Here is a 22,442-nt window from a genome sequence, read left to right on the forward strand (position 1 = left end):
CCACATTTCTCTACACAATTGCTTGTGAATTTTCCTTAACTCCTACCTCTCCATTTTCATACCATTGAGAGATTAATAGTTCAAACACTTACCATACTCTTTCAGAGTGTCAAGTGAAGTTTTGGTACCGCTAGGAAATATTGGAAGAAGCCAACGATGGCAAATGCAACATAGAGTTTGTTGTAGGATCCGAAGAGCTAGACAAGACACGGTTCCGAGAAGTCTTATTAGAGTAGGAGCTTAAAGGGCTTAGGTACATCGAGTAGATTACGCTTGAAAGGTCTCTTACTAACCCATGTATCCCAATTAATTGTCTAGTAGATCGATTACTGCTTGGAGGGCAGCGGAGAGGGTTTTCGCCAAGTTCTTTGATTTCCTCTTCGATAACACATCGGTGTGTTATCTTGTATTTGCATATCTCTTCTTTACTTTTTTACATTCTATTTTACTGTTGTGTTGTCTTGTTTATGAATTAGAGTAGTTTGTTTGTTTATCTATTTGCATTTACACTATTTCGCACTTAGTATTGAGTTAGTATAAAATTTATCGAGCCGTAACTTTATATATATATATATATATATCAATTTATATTAATCTTCTAGTAGTAATTGGGTTTTGGTAGCAAATCGGTATTAAATAGTGAGAGGAATCGAACCAAGCCTTTCTCTATTAACATTTCTTTATTTCTTAAGGGCTCTTGGGCGCATTTCACCATAGGTTTTCAAAGAACCATTGAAGTTATCCACATAATACCAAGTGTTCGCCAATTTGTTGGGTAAGTGTCACTGTCATGTCATTTTTTTATTCTATACCAGTCACATCAAATTATTGGGATAGAGAAACATCTTAACTGAGCAAACTTAAAGCACCCTATTTACTCATTCCCCGTTAACATTATTAGAGGCAGAAATTGTGGGTGCACAATTAGATGTCATTTTCTGATTATGGACCCTTCATTTCTATGTCAGTAATTAGATAAGCTCTGTTATGCATGTGATTTCATATTTCAATGTGAAGTTTTTTTTTTGAGAAATAGCTGGAATAGCTGTGAACTTGGAAACTAAAATTCATAGAAATAGCTGGAATATTCATACTAATTGTGTACAAATACAACTTTTTTTCCACTTTCTTCATACTTTTTTTTTCTTCATACTTGATTGGGTACAATTAGAATCTTTCAAATCACAATAATAGGGAGGGTGACCTTTGCGCACCACTATATTTGTCGATTTTCTCTTACTTTCTTTCCTTTTTCTTTTTTTTCACTTCCTTTGGTGGAAATCAAAGATGGGCTGAAAAGAATGCAAGTAGGCCCACCAGAGGAGCATTGATGTAAGTTGTGGGCTCGGACTCTTGAAAGTAAGGCCTTGAGTCTGGAAAGTAGTCTGAGCTATTAGGCCCACCCACCACTGCTCCAACTAGCAAATTGGGATTGGGATTTGGACTTAAGAAATACCGTGACCCCGCTTTGCAAGCAATGTGGGCCGGGTGGGCCAACACCGATGGTAATGAGCTCCCCCTATGGTGTATCCTTTGTGGGTAACGTGCTCCATATCCAACCATGTACGACATTCCCAATGGATTATCTCCAAGAATGTAGTCCACCTGTTAGCAATTGTGTCCCACATCAAATGAAGAAAAATATCACTAAATCGTGTGAATCGACCTAATGATCGAACAGCTTTTTCGATCTTAAGGATTTGGCTTTGCACCTAAGGCTTCAATGCACTCAACACGATACAATACGTACTAAGAAAAGAAAATAATGAGTTTATATGAAAGTAACAATGAAATTAATTGTAGTTTTAAAACTACTCTATTTCAAAATTATTCGTGTATCTTCGTCGTGTCGCATCGAGGGCATGGAAGCTCTAACCAAATCTGAAAACCATCCAAATCCAATAGACGGTGCATTAATTCAACCATCCAAATCCATAGAAGCGCTAGCCGTTGGATTTGTCTGATCTAAATATAGTAGGGCGCACATATCCAAACATACCAGACAATAGAATGAATTTTTACCTGACGTTTAGCCAGTCGTTTGAGCAGAGCTGGGGAGGCTGTGGTCTCTCCACATGGCACAACCTTATTGGCGTGGCTTAGATAATTGGAATAAGTAAGAAGCAGGAAAGACAGTGACGTTACATGCTGCATGTTACTTCCTCCAGCCTTGAAGATCAGCCCACCTTTTATCAAAATTATAAGGAATAAAATGAATGAAAATATCATCCAATTATTTTGCAATTGCATTCCAATTTCAATTAGCCGCAAAAAGGCATTACAAGGACTCAAAAAAAAAAAAAAACACATGTAGAGCACTCATAATAGCTAGACAGTTTTCTCAAAAAAAAAAAAAAATAATAGCTAGACAGTCTGTCCAAATTAACCATAGCCCAAGACTTTGGTATAGGGGGGCACATTAATATTCTCTTGGAATAGTGATAGTGTAATGTGACAAACTTGATCATGTGATTTTCAACACAATGATTGGTTGTGATTGAGCTGTCATCATTTAAAATGAACTTTAATTTTTATATTACAAGATTGGTTTAAAAGGGAAAAACGATGAGAAAGAAAAATACCTGGAGAATATTGGACTTGAGGATGAGAATTTCCAGGCAATAAAGAACATATAAACCCATCAGCATTGTGCTGGAAAGACGAGAAATACTCTGCTCTTCCTCTCAACACTTCCTGTTGTAAAGTTATGAAGAAGGAGTTAAGGACAAGCTAACTATTTTGTCTCATACATTAGTTTTTAATTGCAAAGCCCAATAAACCCGTTTATGCACGGTGACAGTCTTTTATATTTTTTTTCCTGGAAAAATAAAAAATTAAAATGTTTGCGTTCATGCACTGAAAGGAGCAGATAGGAGATATTAATTAAGTAGAAAAATTGACAAAATTCCCTAAACTTCTATTTGAGTAATTCTTACATGCTCTAAAAGCAATGTCCTCTCCTCTCATATGATGGATACCCCTTATAATGAGACTCACATGTGAGGCTCATCCCTTACTCTCAGACCACCCAAATTTTTTCACTTCTATTGGATGATAGTGAAAAGCTCTAAACAAGAAGTCGCAATCACTTTTTTTTTTTTTCATTTAAGAAAAAAGTTATCATATGAAATAAAGGCTCAGCTCAGTATGGTATGACCATGAACCCATCGTCCCCTCCTTTATGCACATGCATGCAGCAGCAACTTCTGATTACTGGACCCACACAAGCGACAAATCTAAGGATGAGTTCTATGGAATTAGAGCCCAACCTCACCCTGGCCCTGCCAACTTTGGTTTTGATTGAAAGGACAACACACTCTACCCAAAAGAACAGTGGATAAACCTTTAAAAAAAAAAAAAAAAAAAAAAAGAACAGTGGATAAACAAAGACAACCCCCCTATGATTTCTTTAGTCTGCAAGACCCTTCCCATTGGGGCACATTAATATTCTCTTGGAATAGTGATAGTGTAATGTGACAAACTTGATCATGTGATTTTCAACACAATGATTGGTTGTGATTGAGCTGTCATCATTTAAAATGAACTTTAATTTTTATATTACAAGATTGGTTTAAAAGGGAAAAACGATGAGAAAGAAAAATACCTGGAGAATATTGGACTTGAGGATGAGAATTTCCAGGCAATAAAGAACATATAAACCCATCAGCATTGTGCTGGAAAGACGAGAAATACTCTGCTCTTCCTCTCAACACTTCCTGTTGTAAAGTTATGAAGAAGGAGTTAAGGACAAGCTAACTATTTTGTCTCATACATTAGTTTTTAATTGCAAAGCCCAATAAACCCGTTTATGCACGGTGACAGTCTTTTATATTTTTTTTCCTGGAAAAATAAAAAATTAAAATGTTTGCGTTCATGCACTGAAAGGAGCAGATAGGAGATATTAATTAAGTAGAAAAATTGACAAAATTCCCTAAACTTCTATTTGAGTAATTCTTACATGCTCTAAAAGCAATGTCCTCTCCTCTCATATGATGGATACCCCTTATAATGAGACTCACATGTGAGGCTCATCCCTTACTCTCAGACCACCCAAATTTTTTCACTTCTATTGGATGATAGTGAAAAGCTCTAAACAAGAAGTCGCAATCACTTTTTTTTTTTTTTCATTTAAGAAAAAAGTTATCATATGAAATAAAGGCTCAGCTCAGTATGGTATGACCATGAACCCATCGTCCCCTCCTTTATGCACATGCATGCAGCAGCAACTTCTGATTACTGGACCCACACAAGCGACAAATCTAAGGATGAGTTCTATGGAATTAGAGCCCAACCTCACCCTGGCCCTGCCAACTTTGGTTTTGATTGAAAGGACAACACACTCTACCCAAAAGAACAGTGGATAAACCTTTCAAAAAAAAAAGAAAAAAAAAAAGAACAGTGGATAAACAAAGACAACCCCCTATGATTTCTTTAGTCTGCAAGACCCTTCCCATTTTCTTTGAAATTCCCTATTGTATAGTATTGTCATTTCGATTTTAGACCTTAAATTGCTTTTGAGATTAATAATGTCTACAAGAAGATTAAATTGTGTCACACAAAAGCCAAATTCTGAGCCCCTATCATGTGCCATCATCAAATTCATATACCTTTTTCCTATTATTATCTTGACTATTCTATCAAAATAAGAGGGCTCCGCTGCCATGTGGACCCACGATGTAGACCTTTTCAGCATATTTATATATATTATAAGCTTAAACAGTGACTATATTTAAAATTTGCTTCAGTTAATTGGACCCACTATAGTGACCCCAGCTAAGCCAAAGAATGTGAACTAAGATTGTACACCACGTGACACACATCCATCTCATTAACTATAGTTCCCCCACATATATACCAAACAACAACACAGGACATACATATATATATATATATATAGAGAGAGAGAGAGAGAGAGAGAGAATAATTAACATTAAACAAGACAGAAAATCATTTGATAAGTGCACACACATATAACCACATTAATTTCAAATTCATATAGCTAAGTATGTCATTATTCTATCTAGGACTATAGTAATTAAAATTCCTGAGATTAGTGATTAGGGTTACCTTGGAAATAAGCACATTAATCCCAGCATGCTTGTTATCCCAACCAAACTCATTGATGGTGTCTCCAGCTCTCAATATCACCTCGTTCTTCGCTATGTATTCTCTGTATTCGCGCCTCCTTGAAGCTTTGTGCAACCACGCCGCTGCCCAAAGCAACTCGTCCTGTACAACATTATAATACAAATTTAATCAACAAAAAGCCAAAATCAGCGGTCCGAGTTAAACAGCTTTTATGCAAATCCAACGGCTGACATTCAGCATTCGAACCTGGTAACCGTTTACATCACAGTAAAAAGGGCACACAGCGGATCTCAGGCTCGAACTGTACGCACCACGGTGCCTGTCAGCAAACTCGAACACCTGCGTCACATTGTAACCGTTACATACGTACGTACAAATACAACGGTCAAATATTCACATTTATCTTACTGGCTAGTACTACTACTTGGCAAGTTCACGTGTACTAAGAACTGTGTGCGTCTGTTTTAACTTTTTAGATAGTATCTATAGCATGATAAATAAATGTAATTAATACCACTACGATAGATAAATATAACTCCAAACACGGAGAAATGAATATGATTAGAGCATTTACATCAAAAAAATTAAAAATTTTAGTTTTTAACAGCTCAAAAACTTACTTTATATATTTTTATACGTTATTTTACAATATACACTATATCAAACATTCTATTTTTTTACCATTTCATTTAAAATAATATAAACAACTTATTAAAATAATAAATAAAAAAAACTACCTCTACAAACATTAAAAGCTTAATAATATTTCTTGTTATAAGATTTGAGCTACAGTATACTGCTATCTACGGCAATCTACTGTAGCTCATATGCCAAAATTTATAGAAATAGCATCTTTGTTATAAAGTGTTTTTTATGGAATGAGGCGTTAAAATTTAACTTTTTAACTTTTAAAAGTCTTATTGTGAATGCTCTCAGTGGATAACAAGGCAAGTCCATAAAAGTTTAGCTCCAAATTCGACATTAAACATGTTTGGAGTTATCTTATTCCAACTTATGATTTTATAATTAAAGAGACTATAGCTTTATTGGTAGTTTTACAAATTGTCATGCAGCATGTTAGGCTAGAGTAAATAACTCCGAATATATTTTGGATTAGCCAAAAAAATATTGAGAGAATACTTTTTTTCTTAATTGAGTTGGCAATTAAAGAATGCCTACTATCTTAAAAATAAAAATAAAAAATAAAAGGTTACCCACTATAGTATACAATTAAAAAACACAAAAAGCTGGGGGATTGAGTGTGACAAGGCATACCCTAACGGCACGATTGAGAAGCAAATTGGAGTAACCAGGGTCACGTGATCTGAACACAATGGACGCAGCGGCCAAGGCAGCGGCGGTTTCACCTGCCACGTCAGATCCAGGGTGGTCCCTATCAATCTTATACACAGTACGAAGCGTATCCATATCCTCTGGCCTCTCCCAACAGTTATGGTCCGAGTAAGCATCACCGACCTGAACGAAAACCACGTCAGGCACCGCCGTCGCTTTCAGCAAGTAATCCGATCCCCACTTAACGGCCTTAACGGCATTCCTCAACTCCGGCCCCATGGTCCTCCCGAAGTCTATGACACTCCACGACAGCAATGTCGTCGTAAAAGCCATCGGGAACCCGAACTTTATGTTGTCTCCGGCGTCGTAATATCCTCCAGTTAAGTCTACCTGTACAGAAACAAAATATTCAACAATGCCGTTAGATTTTGAAAGGGAAATGCAATGTTAAAGTGTGGTGGAGTTTAGTAGTGTACTCCGGCGGTGGCTCCGTCGTGTAAGGCGGAGTCTTTGCGCCACCTGACGCGTTGATCCGGCGGGAGCCTTCCTGATCGCTGACCCTCGAAGAAAAGTATGCTTTTTCTGAGGGCGTCGTGGTAGTCGTGGCGGGCGGCGATTGAGCGAAAAGGGAGGAGGAGTAGGAGTAGGAAGAGAATGTGGACGCGAAGTGCTGGAACATTCCCCAATGAAGAGAAAACATTTCGCGCCATTCTTTTTTCTCTGGTGTGTTTGAGCAAAGAAGGAAGGGAAACCGTCGGGGTTTTTTATAGTAAAAAAGAACATCGGATTCCAGAGGATGGTTGAATGGGAGGCTGACACGTGGACATAAGTTACGGGGGATGATTGTTCGTTTTTCGATGCATGATATGCTTGACCGGGTCTTCTAGGGTCTTGACATTTTGTTGGGTCGGATAGTTTGAACCGGGTTTTTTTTTTTTTTTTTTTGGGGTTCTGGATAGTGCCATGCTGTCATTTATGAGGGGGTCGGTGGGACACAGAAGCAAGTATTTGAGTGAGTGACCGAAGAGTCAAGGAGGAAGAATTATGAAGGCCCGAGTGGTCCACCGACGTATTGATGGTGGACACGTGGAGGGGGCGGAATGCGGTGAGACCACAAATAGCAAAAGAAAATCGTCAATAATGTAACGCAAAGTGGAATGTACAAAGTTTTTTTTTTTACAAGTTTGGTATAAAATTTTTAGTCTATATATTTTTATTATGGACAAATTTTAGGTACAGTACCTTAAGTGCTGATCTTTAAATTCTCCTCTTAAAATTCAGCCATGTGACTATTTAATTTAAAAATACACTTTCCTCCCATGAAAAAAAATTCTTTTAACAAAATCTTAAAATGGGAACTTAAGAAATAGCATCTAAATACTGTTTCTAAATCTTGGTCTTTCATTATATATGAATTTTGACAAATCTACTATTATTAGATTACATTTTTCTTTTATATCTTCCAAGTTTAAATATTTTTTAGAAGGTAAAAAATATCAATAATTATGTCATCAATGAAATGTTTAAATTTCATGTTATTATATTATAAAATTATGCATAAAAAATAAACTTATGATTAAAGAGTAAATATTAACATCTTATTGACATAGAATTTTGATATGCCTATTAAGAACATAAAAGACATACAATTTGATGGCTAAAATTTCAAAATATATAGAGGTTGTGTTTGGGATTTGAAAAAAAAAAATAGCTTATTTTATTTTTTAGCTTATTTGTGCTCCAAAAGTGGGTCTCATTGCTCCAAAAGTCAGTTTTTTAACTTTTTTTTTTTTACATACTTTCAGTAAATAATTTCCATTTTCAACAAAACAAGTAATTTCTTAACAGATCCATAATCATATTAATTTTTTTAATAAATAATACAGTCATTAGCTACAAGCCTACAACTAAATTTGTAAGCAAACTTTATTAGTATCCAATTTTAGTTGACTAACAAGTAATTAATAAATTGGTAAGTTTATGTAAGAAAGTAGTTGATAAAATATGTCAACTACTTACAACACTCAATCATTTCAAAATTAGATATATCCGAAATTTATTAAAAGAACATTTATATTTATACCGTGAGCTATTTAAATCCTGATTCGATGGGAATGATTCTGAAGCGTCAGATATGTTGACTATTTTGCTACTGTAGTTTAGGACTTCGGAGCTGAAACATGTGAACTCTGTGGAAGTAGTTGCACATATTTACAAATTTCGCATGAAAGGATTTTTTAGGGTAACCTCTAGATTCTGTGGTTGAAAGCAAGTGTACAGTTAGATTTTGTGGTCCTTTCTCCAATGGACAGCACGAGAATCCTTGTTATAGGAGGATAGACTGATAGAGTGAAATGAGTGTAGGGATGCAATGCGATCCCTGTTGCAGAATAGTTAGCTAGCTGCTTCAAATGATCTGAGGAACAACTTGTCTAATGCCCAGAATGGGATTTTTCCCCATTAAATTAAAGATGATTATCATGAGCAAATTACTTTTGCCTCTTTTCAATTTAAAAGCTGATAACCTGTTATATAAAAAGAGATTTATTAACACGTATTCCTAGAGCACATATTAATAAATTATTTTATGAAATTTTTTTATAGAAAAACGAGAAAAAAAAAAGTTCAACTTATTCTTTTTTTGGCACTAGAAATGACTCATATCGTATAGATACTCTATAAAAGTTTTGGCCTAGATCTCTCCCTTTATAGAAGGAAGAAAAGTACAACTGTACAAGTCATTGGATTATAAAGAATGTCACTATTTTTGTTTCTGCAAAACAGTTGCGGTTAACCAAAGACACGTAATAAGGCAAAAACGTTTAAGAATTATAATTCATCATTTATAAATTTATAAAAATAAAAATAAACTATAATTTACTCATGTATTTTGAGTATAGTCGCAAAGAAAATTATTAATTTACATTGTTCTAGTAATGTTTGGCACTAGAAATGACTCATATCGTATAGATACTCTATAAAAGTTTTGGCCTAGATCTCTCCCTTTATAGAAGGAAGAAAAGTACAACTGTACAAGTCATTGGATTATAAAGAATGTCACTATTTTTGTTTCTGCAAAACAGTTGCAGTTAACCAAAGACACGTAATAAGGCAAAAACGTTTAAGAATTATAATTCATCATTTATAAATTTATAAAAATAAAAATAAACTATAATTTACTCATGTATTTTGAGTATAGTCGCAAAGAAAATTATTAATTTACATTGTTCTAGTAATGTGAGGTTTATATTGTACACTAAACAGACGTGTACAATATTATACAAATTTGTAAAAAGTGTACAATTTAAGATTTATATTGTTAGTACTGGTGTACAATGTAAGATTTATATTACTAGTACAATTAACAATGTATACCAATAATTACCCTAGGCTGCATAGACACGTCAATTTTGGCCAAGTAAATCTATACGGAGCATCTCTTTTATAAATAAAAAATAAAAAATAAAAAAAAAATTGGGTACAAACCGAACACAATCGCAACATGGCATTATGTCCCAAACACAGCAACTCTTATTAAAAAAAGAAGAAGAAGAAGAAAGAACAACAACCACCACTTACCGTTATTCTTGTTTTAGCATAATGATCGACTAAAAGCCCTAAAAATATAACATGTGCCTTTTAATTATTCTAAGTTCTCTTGCACCTAGCTCTCTTTTTCTCTCAGTTCTTCTAATTTGATTTGTGCCTTCTCAGAATTTCATGAGTCCTTCCATCGTTGATCAGCGACAACGAAAGCCTCTCCGGCGACCCCAAAGCCTCTCTTTCCCTCTGTCGTTTTTCTCTCCTTCTTCAGGTATTGGGTTCTCTCTCTTTCTCTCAGTCTTTTGAGTTTCAACTCTTTCTTTCTTTTCTTTTTTTGGTTTAGTTTTACTTTTATCTGCTTAATATGTGTTCATATATAGTAAAGGTTTAGTATTTTTATTTATTTATTTTGTTCAGTTTTATCTATCTTATACGTGCTGTTTACTTGTTTATGGGTTTAATATTTTTATTTTTTCGATGTGTCTTGCTACAATTTTTTTATTTATTAAAATTAAATATTGTAGGTGAAATGAGTACTGATTAAATATCATTTGCTTTTGATTAAAATTAAAATTATAATCGTTGTGGGTCTAGCTTATTATGTATAGATTAAATATCATTTGCTTTTGATCAAATATTGCTATCTTCATAAACATTTTTAAAATGGATTCAGATCCTCTAAATTTTTTAGGGTACTCTATCAAATAGATTTCCTTTAATCTTAACAATTCTTTAATGATTAATGATTTAATAGTCTAAATTCTGCCATGTCAGTATTTCACTAACAATAATCTTAATTGTTTTGTTTGCAACATTATTTTATTATTTTAAGAATATTGTTAGTAGAATACTGACATGGCAGAATCTAGACCATTAAATCATTAAAGAGTAGTTAGGATTTAAGGAAATCTATTAGTAGAGTATCTTAGGAAATCTAGAAGATCTGAATTATTTAAAAATAGATAAACAACCAGCATCTATTCTAAATATTAAATTACAACAACTGATAAATTCACTTGCTTGAATAAAAAGATGATATATAAAAAAGTTAATTTTTTTTAATTAAAAAAATACACGTTTCATTATATATATATATATATATAAGAATACACGTTTCATTAGTAAATACATTTTGAAATTGAAATAGATACATAAGGAAGTTTGTAATTTTTTTTTTCCTTATTAAATTCTACCATTATATATTTGACTAGCTTATTATTGTAAACATTTTTTAATTAAATTATTACAATAAATAATCATAAATGTAACAATTTTTAAGAATAAAAAAGCTTAATCGTACAACATTATTGAGATTATATATATATATATATAGAGAGAGAGAGAGAGAGAGAGAGAGAGATAAAAATTATAAAGTGGTAGCCAAAAAATAGTTTTTCTTAAAGGGTCATGCTAACGAGTACCTTTAAAACATTGGTTAACAATCAATTTTAAGGAAGTTTTAACACCACTTTTATGGAAAATGAAAAAAACTATAAAAACATTAATTACTTTTTTTTTCTTTTCTTATAATTTTTTTTAAATAGGTTTTTAACCAATACCTTAAAAACATTCATTATCATTTTCCTTTCTTAAAAATCATTTTCTAAATTAGGTTTCCACGAAAACCCTTTTTTCTTAAAATACCAAAAGTGTTGTACCCAAAAATTTCATTTAATAAAAAGAGAATAGTAAGTGATATTTTGTTTTTCTTTGATGTGTTTGTTTCCAAAGCCGCGTTATTAGCAATACCCTGTACACAATGAATTGGTTCAAATTCCCGTAGCGCTATGCGAGGGACTGAACTCAATGATTAGTAAATCTCAATGATTAGTAAACCGTGGTAGGGTCAAAAGAAAAGAGAAACTAAAATTTGTTGGATTAAATGCGAAAAAAATTGTGATTGAAAAGACGAAGGGAACAATGAAATAGCAATTAGCAAAGCAAGTGTGAAGAACTCGCTTTTCCACGGGATCTTTAAAGTGAAATATTTTCCTTATGTGATTTTAAGTTTTAGTAAACCGTGGTAGGGTCAAAAGAAAAGAGAAACTAAAATTTGTTGGATTAAATGCGAAAAAAATTGTGATTGAAAAGACGAAGGGAACAATGAAATAGCAATTAGCAAAGCAAGTGTGAAGAACTCGCTTTTCCACGGGATCTTTAAAGTGAAATATTTTCCTTATGTGATTTTAAGTAAATATAATATGTAGTCTTGCTTTCGCACAAAATCTAATAAAGATTTACCACATAGTAGGAATCTTTGTATCATTTCATGTGATAGTTGATAGAAGTTAGGTGGTTTAACTTTTGAGTAATGGCATAAATGTGTTGTACTCATGTTGCTAGTTTTATAATTTTCATCATGGTTCTAATGGTATATATAATATTATATATTACGTAATGTGAATGATGAGTTCATACTAAAAATTTTAATTTTTTTTTAAAGAAGTGATTTAGAACTTCATATTTATTTTTTAAAGAATTATTTGAAAATAGATAAAATTTACATACAGTATTTAGGTATTGTTCTTTTAATTTTTTTTTTTAATTTTTTCATGTAAATTTTTTTTTATAAAATGAAAGTATATTTTTTTAATTAAATAATCACATGACTAAATTTAAAAATAAATAAATAAATAAATAAACAACACCTAACATTAAAAATGATAGTGGTATATTTGTTTGATCACTGCAAATAATTCTTGTAGGTGAAAAATTGTCCCATCATAATGAAATTAATTGTATCGATTGTACGGCTGTACCCTTTCGGTTGGCAATTTATTGCACGTTAACAGACAAACTTGCACGGAATTTTCGATCGAGGTCCCAAGCCTTATGGGCTCCACCAAAAAAAAATGGTCCCAAGCTTAATGATTGGGATCATGCTCAAACAGTAAGGACGTTAGACGACCAACTCAATTTTGGGTTAAAAGCACCGCAAAATATTTACCACATTTTTCTATTATTATCTTATAAGACAAATTATAGTTAGTTGTATATTATTTTCATATAAATTTACAATTTTTTTCTCTACTATTTATAGTTGGATCCGATTAATGTGTGCCCTTCATATGAATTTATAATTTTTTTCTCTACTATTTATAGTTGGGTCCTGTTAATGTGTGTCCTAAGAGTACACATTAAGTCATTCATTTTTAAAAATATTTTTTCGAAAATTGAAAAAACTGTCAATATTTTTTCAATTTTTGAAAAAAACTTTTTCAAAAATGAAAAATAATGTGTACCATTAAGGCACACATTAACAAAATCCTTTATCGGTTACTATATTGATAATTGTAACATAAAATATTGTGATCCTAAACTTTATCCATCAAAGTCAACAAGCTCATGATTCTTAAAAAAAAAAAAAAAAAGTTCATAATTCACCTACTTGAAGCCCAATAAAGGCATTTTTAATTTTTTTTCTCCCTAAAACAAGACAGTAATAAGTAACTTCTCTTTCGGTGGGTAGTACTTGGCAAATCTTACTCTTTCGGAAGCTGAATTAATTTAAGCTACACAACAGTAGAATCATTAAAATGCTACTAGCATAATGAGTAGTTAGTTAATCAATCATTAGTCGTTTGCGACATAGTAATAGAGTTAACTTTAACCATTTGCTTTTTCTAAAAAAAAAAAAAAAAAACTATTTGCTAAAATTATAGCAGAGAATTTTTTAATTACCTTGAATCATCAAATTTTTTTTTTTTTTTTTTTGAAAACCCTTGAATCATCCATTAAATAACATATACAACGTTTTCCTTTTTTTTTTTAAAGAATAAGAGTTTTGCCACTACAAACAAATTTATAATTGTTGTCATAATTCTCTTATATGTTTGATTGTGATTGGTTGTTTAATACTTTCATATAAACTCATAACCTTTTTTTCACTAATCACAATCAATTACATGAACGAGTTGTGACAAATTTTTTATTTATTTATTTTTTTTTGGTGCTACTAGAAAAAAAAAAAAAAAAAGCCCAACTACAAATTTGGAGCTTTCATTCTTCTGATTGGGTCATGAAAGCTATGGGCTTAGTTGGGCTTGCTAAATTAGCATGTATAAGTTAGGATGGATAGGAGAATAGGCCTAATCTTTTAAGGGCCATCTTTTAATTGCTTCTCAACGATAGCTGCCCCACCCAAGGCCTGGGACATGGTGATGCTTTATGGGCCTATGGCTTTATTCTGCCTGCTGCCCAATAAAGCAGTTGAAGGCTTTTAGGTTCGCTACCTACACTGTGAGGTGTGCCTCAACCTGATTATAGAGCGAGCTAGTAGGACTTGACTTCTTTATAGCCGACAAAGAGGCCTTAACCCACTCTAATAACTCAGACATGACGAATCAGTGGCTCCGCCAAGAATTTAGGTAAGGGCAAGATTAAAAGACAAAATTAAAAATTAAAAATTAATTAATATTAATAATAAAATAAATAAACAATTATATGTCAATTAACTATAAATATATATGTCATATTATTAAAATAAAGAAAAAAATTACAATTTATGATTAAGAATAATCAAAGTAAGAAATCATTATAAATACAAATAGTTTAAACATATAATTTGAATTATAAATTTATAGTTAAGAATAGTTAAATCAAGAGATCTATCTAAATATAAATCGTTTTTGCTTTTAAAAACTCCACAAAACCTCTAAGGTCCAAAGAAAGAGACTAGTATGAAAATAAATTTATTTCTTTTCTATGGGACTTTGTTTGCATTATATATATATATATATATTTCAGCGTTCTATCCTAGTACTGATTTCTATTCCATGTAGGTGTAGCAAAATTGTTATTTATTTATTTTTTAATCATTACCAAGTGAGACTCACAGTTTTATATTATAGTTGTAGACTAAGAGCTCCACAAAAACTCTAAGTTCAAAGAAAGAGACTAGTATGAAAATAAATTTATTTCTTTTTTATGGGAGGCGTACTTTGTTTGCATTATATATATATATATATATTTTTTTTTTTTTCAGAGTTCTATCCTAGTATTGATTTCTATTCCATGTAGGTGTAGCAAAATTGTTATTTATTTATTTTTTAATCATTACCAAGTGAGACACACGGTTTTATATTATAGTTGTAGCCTTTTAGTACGTTTTTGTCTAATCCATCAAGTTTGTGTGTTCAGATTACTGATGAAGCGTAAATTCGTCAGTCAAGTAAGTTCGTCAATAGAGTAAGCTCGTCAGTTGGATTGGTCAGATGGAAGCAATCCTCAACCTGCGCGACCGTGCTCTTAAAGGTGGCCACCGGTGTGGTGCCTGCCACAACGCCTCCGATGCTAAAGTCAGTATTAGAAACTCCCTTGAAAATAAACAGTATATATATTTGAACAGAATGAAAGAGAGCTCTTAGTGTCTAGATGTGTATGTCCCTTTTACTTGGCAATGTGTAGGCTTTATATATGCTTTTCATAGTCTTCTAGCCATTAGAGTAGTTATGGAGGTCTTAATGCTCCTCTTGGTAACGTTTGGTGCTGTGTAATGGGGCTTTAATGTGCCCCAACGGTCCATACGATTGGATTTGTAACCGTCCGGAGTGTTTATGGACCAAACATCCCTAAAATTTAGGAAGTAAAATCCAAATTCTGAAACTTTAGGATGTAAAATCCAAACACCCTCCAATTTTAGGAATATAATTTACAATTTACCCTAACTAATAAAACTTATAAGCACTTTATTCTTGGATGATTAAAAAAAAAGGTTAAATTATCCTATTAATTTCTGTTAAAATTCAATTCAATTATTTAACTTTAACTAGTAAGTTTCCCGTGCGATGCACGGATAATGTTATAATGTTTTATGTAAATTTGTTTTTGGAAAATATTATATATATATATATATATTATATGATGAAGCGTAAGTTCGTCAGTCAAGTAAGTTCGTCAATAGAGTAAGCTCGTCAGTTGAGTTGGTTAGATGGAAGCAATCCTCAGCCTGCATGAACGTACTCTCAAAGGTGGTCACCGGTGTGGTGCCTACCACAATGCCTCCGATGCTAAAGTCAGTATAAGAAGCTCTCTTGGGAATATATAAACAATATAATTGAACAGAATGAAAGAGATCTCTTAGTGTCTAGATGTGTATGTACCTTTTACTTGGCAATGTGTAGGCTTTATATATGCTTTTCATAGCTTCTAGCCGTTGGAGCAGTTATGGAGGTTTTAATGCTCCTCTTGGTAACGTTTGGTACTGTGTAATGTGGCTTTAATGTGCTCCAACGGTTCATACGATTGGCTTTGTAACCGTCCGGGGTGTTTATGGGCGGCATTGAATAAGGCATTTATCATCGTCAGTGGAGTGGATATTCGTCACTGAAAGCTATTCTCGTCTGTACAATTGGTCTCGTCTATACTTGATTTCGTCAGTCCCATCAGTTGCCCCCGGATTCTGTGGTCGTCGTTACAGGTCATGACGACCAGGGAAGGCGAACGGTTTTGGGATTTGTAAGCGGTTGGGTTTCCGTGCCGCATTAAATGTGTTGCGGCGGTGCCTTTTGGGTTGTGGCCTATGTGGCACGTTCTAACTGGGCAAATTAATGCTTCAGATGATAGGACTATTGGTTTTCCCGCTGGTTCTTTTAATTTCCCAATTCTTGGTTTTAAGACTTCCCCTCCTGTTACTTGTTCCTTCTCACTTTTTTCGAAAAATCATTCAATCATTGCTCTGACCATCTTCTCCGGTGACCCCACTCTGCTATTTCCTTTCCGACCTCATACACGGCGCGGTGGTGCTTTTCCTATTCCTTGCTTTCTAAAGGTACGCCTTCTCTCTTGTTCCTCTATATGTTTTTTTTCTTTCGCTGTTAAAATCTCGTTTCTAATTACTTTTTCCCTTTTTTTTTTTTTTTTTTTTTGTTCTTGTTTTCTTGGGGGTTTAGTTTACACTGTGTCTTCTCTTTGGTTTTCATGGTTCGTAGTTCTGAGGTTAGGTCGATTTGCCCATCAATTTCTTTCTTGTTTGCTCGTTTAGGAGGGTCCTTAGGTGTTTTTTCTCATATTGAGAACTTTGTCTTTGAGGGTAACTGTTTGAGCGTAGCATTGGCCGATTTGTTGCCCTTGCTTCGTCAGTCACTAGAGTGGTTTGCCAACGAGGTGGGAGAGCGAAGGAATATGTCCGAGGTTAGGTCGAGCGAGCTCGAGACTGGGTTGTCGTCTAGCGGCGGCCCAGCGGAAGGGGATACTGCTATTTTTGTCCCTCGTGAGGTTAGGGCTTTTTATGCTCTGGAGGAGAGGTGTGGGTTAGACGCTGACACACTTAAGAGATTTCGGGATAGATTTCAATTCCCAGATCGGGTTAGGGTTCGTCTGCCCAACGAGGAGGAACGGGCTTGCCACTTCTTCCTAGGCGAGGTGTGCTTTTACGAGTCCGCCTTCGTCTGTGGGTTGAGGTTTCCCGTCCATCCTTTTGTGATGGAGTTGCTAGACCAGTTTGGTATTGCTCCTGGGCAACTTATGCCAAATTCATGGAGAATATTGGTCAATTGTATGGGAATATGGCTGGCCGCCACGAACGGAGATATGCTTAGGGTCGATGAGTTCATTTATTTGTACTGCTTGAAAGCGTCGAAGGAGCACGGGTACTATGAACTGGTGCCTTGGGAGAGGAATACTAGGATCATCAAGAAGTTACCCTCGTCCTTCAGATACTGGAAGTCTAGGTTTTTCTTTGTATCTGGGGACGATTTTGAAACTCCCTCGGGTGAGGTTTGGGGTGATCTCCCGAGGTTGCATCGTCGGTGGGGAACCCCGACTTTAGGTGCGTCAATATTCCCTTTCATACATTAATCTTCTGCATGTTTGCCCTTATCGTCATTAATTCTCCTGTTTCTTCTTCTGTGCAGTTAAGAGACGACCTAAATTGAAGAGCAGGTATAGGAATCGGGTTCAGAAGGCGATTGAATACGCGCAGACTATCGAAAATTGGGACGATCTTGTAGATCCCAGGACACTTGCTTTCTACTGTCTTGGGCCAGATCCGTCCGATTACGTTCTGCGAAATCTTGACATTGAGAGAAAAAAGAGTAAGTATTTAGTTCGTCAGTATTTAGCTTTTACGCAACAGTTCTTTTTTTTTTTTTTTTTTTTTAACAAGTGTTTCCTTCTTGCAGAGATGACGAAGAAATTTAATAAATAGATGTATGCCAAGATGAGATCCAAGAAGGACGAGCCTCTGTCAAACTTGGGAAAGAAGATTGTGCGCGTCACTGGGAAGAGTGGCTGCTCGACACTTCCTATTTCTTCCGTCAGCCCAGTTGTGTCAGGGGTTGCGACGACGAGGACCGCTTCCCCCACGACCTCGGTGGAGGAGATCGAGGGTACTCCAGTTTCCAAAAGACCGAGGTTGTCTGAGAGGGAGAAGGAGAAAAGCGTTCCTCGTCCATCCACACTCTGGACTGATGAGAGGCTGGCCGTGGATAGGGCCCACGAAGTGGTGACTGCTGCAGATCTGAAGATTTTATCAGGTGTCCTGTTTAATGACGTGGCGGCTCGCCACGTCCACAAGCTTGTACAGGTTAGTTTATTTGTGCCCCCTTCTTTCTTCGTCTTCTTCTTCCTTTCATTTCTTTTATTGACGACTCTGAATTTCTTTCTCCAGGTACTAGGTGAGAGCATCCATATTACTTCTGAATATCTTACCCAGGAGACGAAGGTGGCATCTCTGACGTCCAGGATGGAAACTTTGGAATCGGAGAACTCCACGCTGAGAAAGAATCTTATTGATTCTATGGGCGAGTCTGCTTCCTTGAAGAAGAAAGTGAAAAAACTAGATGACGAGCTTAGGGTAGAGCGCCAGTTGATGCAAGAGAAGGATGAGCAGCTCTTAAGTGCTAAGGAGATGCTGAAGACGATAGCTGCAAGGTCGGTGGAAGCATTCCAGACTACCGATGAATATAGCACCGTCTTGTTCAGCTAGTATTTCAAAGGATTTGAGCTCTTGAAGAGGTACCTACTGAAGCATCCTTCTGGGGTGGACATGGAGAAGTTGGACCTAGAGGAGATAGATCAGGAAATGACTACTGACGAGGCCGCCCAATCTTCTGCCATTGCGCCCTTCGCTCGTGAGGATGTCCCTATTAGTGACGCTCCAGCTGGCGAAGATGATGCTGCCAACGCCTGATCTTGACACTTGTAAAAATTTCCTTTTTCTTTTGGTGGGTGCCCATCATGTTTGTGGGCCGAACTTTTGAACAATTTGCTGCTTATCTTATTTTGATAACGATGTTGGCAACCCAGTGTTTATGGGTTTTATGTAAAAACAATGGTAATTGCCCTTGGTTTGGGGACTTTAATTAAATTTGTCACAAACTTACTTGCATTTCATGATTGTCCACGTGTTTGATGAGTTTTGTCTAGCTCCATGTGTTGTGCTTAGTGAAAGTCCCTTACTGCGACTCTTCCTCTCTCCCGTCGGTAGCTGTTTCCTTGTAGCTTGAACTCCTTTGGTTTAGGCAAACGAGCTGGGCGCTTAGTTTCAATTCGTTGCGATACTATCGTCGGTACTCGTGATAGCGTAATTTTGTTACTTAGACACCTTTTTGACTTAAACCCACTAAAGGGATCTCGTCATTTTTGATTGACTTCGTCCGTAACTTACATCCGTCAGTGCGGAATCTTGTTACTTAGCTGATTCTGACTTACACCCACTAAAGGGATCTCCTCATTTTTAATTGACTTCGTCTGTAACTTACATCCGTCAGTACAGAATCTTGTTACTTAGCCGATTTTGACTTACACCCACTAAAGGGATTTCATCATTTTTAATTTACTTTGTTAGTAACTTACATCCGTCAGTGCGGAATCTTGTTACTTAGCCAATTTTGACTTACACCCACTAAAGGGATTTCGTCATTTTTAATTTACTTTGTCCGTAACTTACATCCGTCAATGCGGAATCTTGTTACTTTGCCATTTTAGGCTCGTATGGCTTCATATACATGGCCAAACCTGCTTGCACGGAGAAATTAGCTGAATAATTCATTTATTGACTTTAAGAACGAATACATTTATAAGATACATCTATTAATGGTACTTCTTCAAATGCTCAATGTTCCATGGCCTTGGTAGTCGTTGTCCATCAAGGGTCTCCAGATGATAGCTTTCCTGTCTGGAGTAATGAACGACTCTGTAGGGTCCCTCCCATGTGGGGTTGAGCTTTCCTTGGGTGGAGTCTTTAGTGGCCGTTGTGACCTTGCGCAGGACAAGGTCGCCTATGCTAAGTCGCCTGAGCTTTACCCTTCTGTTGTAGTAGTCAGCCATTTTCTGCCGGTAGCCCGTCATCCTATTGGAAGCTTGGTCTCTTACTTCATCTAGACAGTCTAGGTTAACTCGTAGAAGGTCGTCATTGACTCCTTCGTTGAATGCCTCTCGCCTGGTGCTGGTTACTCCTACTTCGACCGGGATTACCGCTTCAGTACCATAGGTAAGCTTGAAGGGAGTTTCTCCTGTTGGGGTTCTTGATGTAGTTCTGTAGGCCCACAAGACACTGGGCAGTTCTTCTGGCCAGGTCCCTTTTGCATCGTCCAGCTTCGTCTTGATGATCTAGAGTAATGTTCGATTTGTCACCTCCATCTGCCCATTCGCCTGTGGATGTCCTGGGGACGAGAAATGATTCTTGATGCCTAGCCCTGAGCAGAAATCCCTAAAGCCTTGGCTATCGAACTGTCGTCCATTGTCTGATATGATCGTCCGTGGGATCCCGAACCTGCAAACTATATTTTTCCATACGAAGCTCTGGATTCTTGCTTCGGTGATGGTTGCCAATGCCTCAGCCTCAACCCATTTTGTAAAGTAATCAATAGTAACTAGTAAGAATTTTACCTGACCTTTGCCTTATGGTAGCGGGCCAACAATGTCGATCTCCCATTGTGCAAAGGGCCATGGGGACGCGATCGTCGTCAGTTTCTCTGTTGGAAGTCGCTGAATACTCCCGAACCGCTGACACTTGTCACATTTCTTGACGAACTCTGTCGCGTCCTTCTGCATAGTTGGCCAGAAATAGCCTGTTCAGATGATCTTTCTCACTAAGGACCTGGGACCAGCATGATCTCCACAAATTCCTTCATGGATTTCCTCCAGGATGTACTTTGCTTCCCCGTCATCAACACACTTCAAGTAAGGCATGGAGAAGCCTCTCTTATATAGGGTGTCATTGAGGATTGCAAATCTGGCTGCCCTCTTCTTGATCTTCCTGCCCTCGTTTGCATCCTGAGGGAGTCGTCCGTTCCGAAGGAAAGAGAGGATGGGAGTCATCCAGCTGTTTGTGCTTTGGATCGTGAAGGTCGGGATTTCTTCAATGCTGGGGTTCTTCTGGACTAACATCATCAGGTCTGCGTTGGATTCCCCATTTTCTGACGAGGCTATCTTTGAAACTTCGTCTGCTGCTACATTTTGGCTCCTGGGGATCTGCATGAACTCCACTTTTTCGAACTCCTAAGTCAAATGTTTCGTCAGCCTGAGGTATTTCTGCATTCTTTCTTCCTTTGCTTCATATTCCCCCTTGATTTGCCCAATTACCAGCTTCAAATCGTTTTGGACCAGCAGGTTCCTAACTCCAAGTTCTTTTCCGAGCCTCAAACCAGTCAGAATCCCTTCGTACTCGGCCTCATTGTTGGTGGCAAGAAATTTCAGCTGGACTCCATACTTCAGTGTTTCCCCTTCGGGGATGACTATGACGACCCCTACTCCCCCCCTTTTTTGGGCTGACGAACCGTCGGTTTGTACTGTCTAGGGCCTATCCTTGCTAGTGAGGTCGTCTTCGTCGGGGGGGGGGGGGGGTAAACTCTACGATGAAATCTGCCAAGGCCTGCGCTTTGATGGTAGTCCTGGGATGATATTCAACATCGAATTGGCTAAGTTCGATTGCCCATTGAACCATCCTCCCCGCTGCCTCCAGTTTGCCCATGGATTTCTTGATAGGTTGGTCCGTCATCACCAAGATTGGATTTGCTTGAAAATACTGTCTAAGCTTGCGTGAAGCTACAATTAATGCGAACGTGATTTTTTCAATTTTTGGGTACCTGGACTCAACTCCTTGGAAGGCTTGGCTGACATAATAAACTGGAAGTTGTTTCCTATCTTCTTCCCTGATTAGGGCTACACTGACGGCTGTAGCTGACACGGATAAGTACAAATACAAGTTCTCACCTTCTTTCGACGGGCTCAGAAGGGGCGGGTTGCTTAGGTAGCGTTTGAGTTCCTGGAAAGCCGCCTCGCATTCGTTAGTCCACGCGAAAGCCTGTTTCAAGGTCTTGAAGAAGGGTAGGCATTTGTCGTTACTTTAGAGACGAACCTATTTAGGGCTGCAACCCGTCCCGTGAGCTTTTGGACCTCCTTGACGGTCTTGGGCGATGTCATGTTGATTATGGCTTGCACCTTCTCTGGATTTGCCTCTATTCCTCTTTGGGACACCATGAACCCCAGGAATTTCCCAGAGGCTACACCGAAGACACACTTACTAGGATTTAGCTTCATATGGTACTGTTTGAGTGTAGCAAATGTCTCTCTGA

The 22,442-nt window shown here is 36.4% G+C and overlaps 2 protein-coding genes across 2 annotated transcripts; both read right to left on the bottom strand.

The window, feature by feature from the left end:
* Positions 1-1,066: 1,066 nt before the first annotated feature.
* On the bottom strand, positions 1,067-7,134 carry LOC111986970 (endoglucanase 8). Its single transcript, XM_065765654.1, has 7 exons — positions 6,858-7,134; positions 6,364-6,771; positions 5,335-5,427; positions 5,068-5,229; positions 3,605-3,716; positions 2,023-2,186; positions 1,067-1,605 (listed from the first exon to the last, which is right to left on the bottom strand). Exons 1-7 carry the CDS (start codon positions 7,089-7,091, stop codon positions 1,282-1,284), a joined length of 1,497 nt encoding a protein of 498 aa, XP_065621726.1. The 5' UTR covers positions 7,092-7,134; the 3' UTR covers positions 1,067-1,281.
* A 12,822-nt stretch (positions 7,135-19,956) lies between these two features.
* LOC111987699 (uncharacterized) lies at positions 19,957-20,919 on the bottom strand. Its single transcript, XM_024019421.1, has 2 exons — positions 20,785-20,919; positions 19,957-20,475 (listed from the first exon to the last, which is right to left on the bottom strand). The coding sequence occupies exons 1-2, from the start codon at positions 20,917-20,919 to the stop codon at positions 19,957-19,959; spliced, it is 654 nt and encodes a 217-aa protein (XP_023875189.1).
* Positions 20,920-22,442: the final 1,523 nt, after the last annotated feature.

The sequence above is a fragment of the Quercus suber genome, unplaced genomic scaffold (genome assembly GCF_002906115.3).
Source record: "Quercus suber isolate HL8 unplaced genomic scaffold, Cork oak 2.0 scaffold_646, whole genome shotgun sequence".
Taxonomy (NCBI): Eukaryota; Viridiplantae; Streptophyta; class Magnoliopsida; order Fagales; family Fagaceae; genus Quercus; species Quercus suber.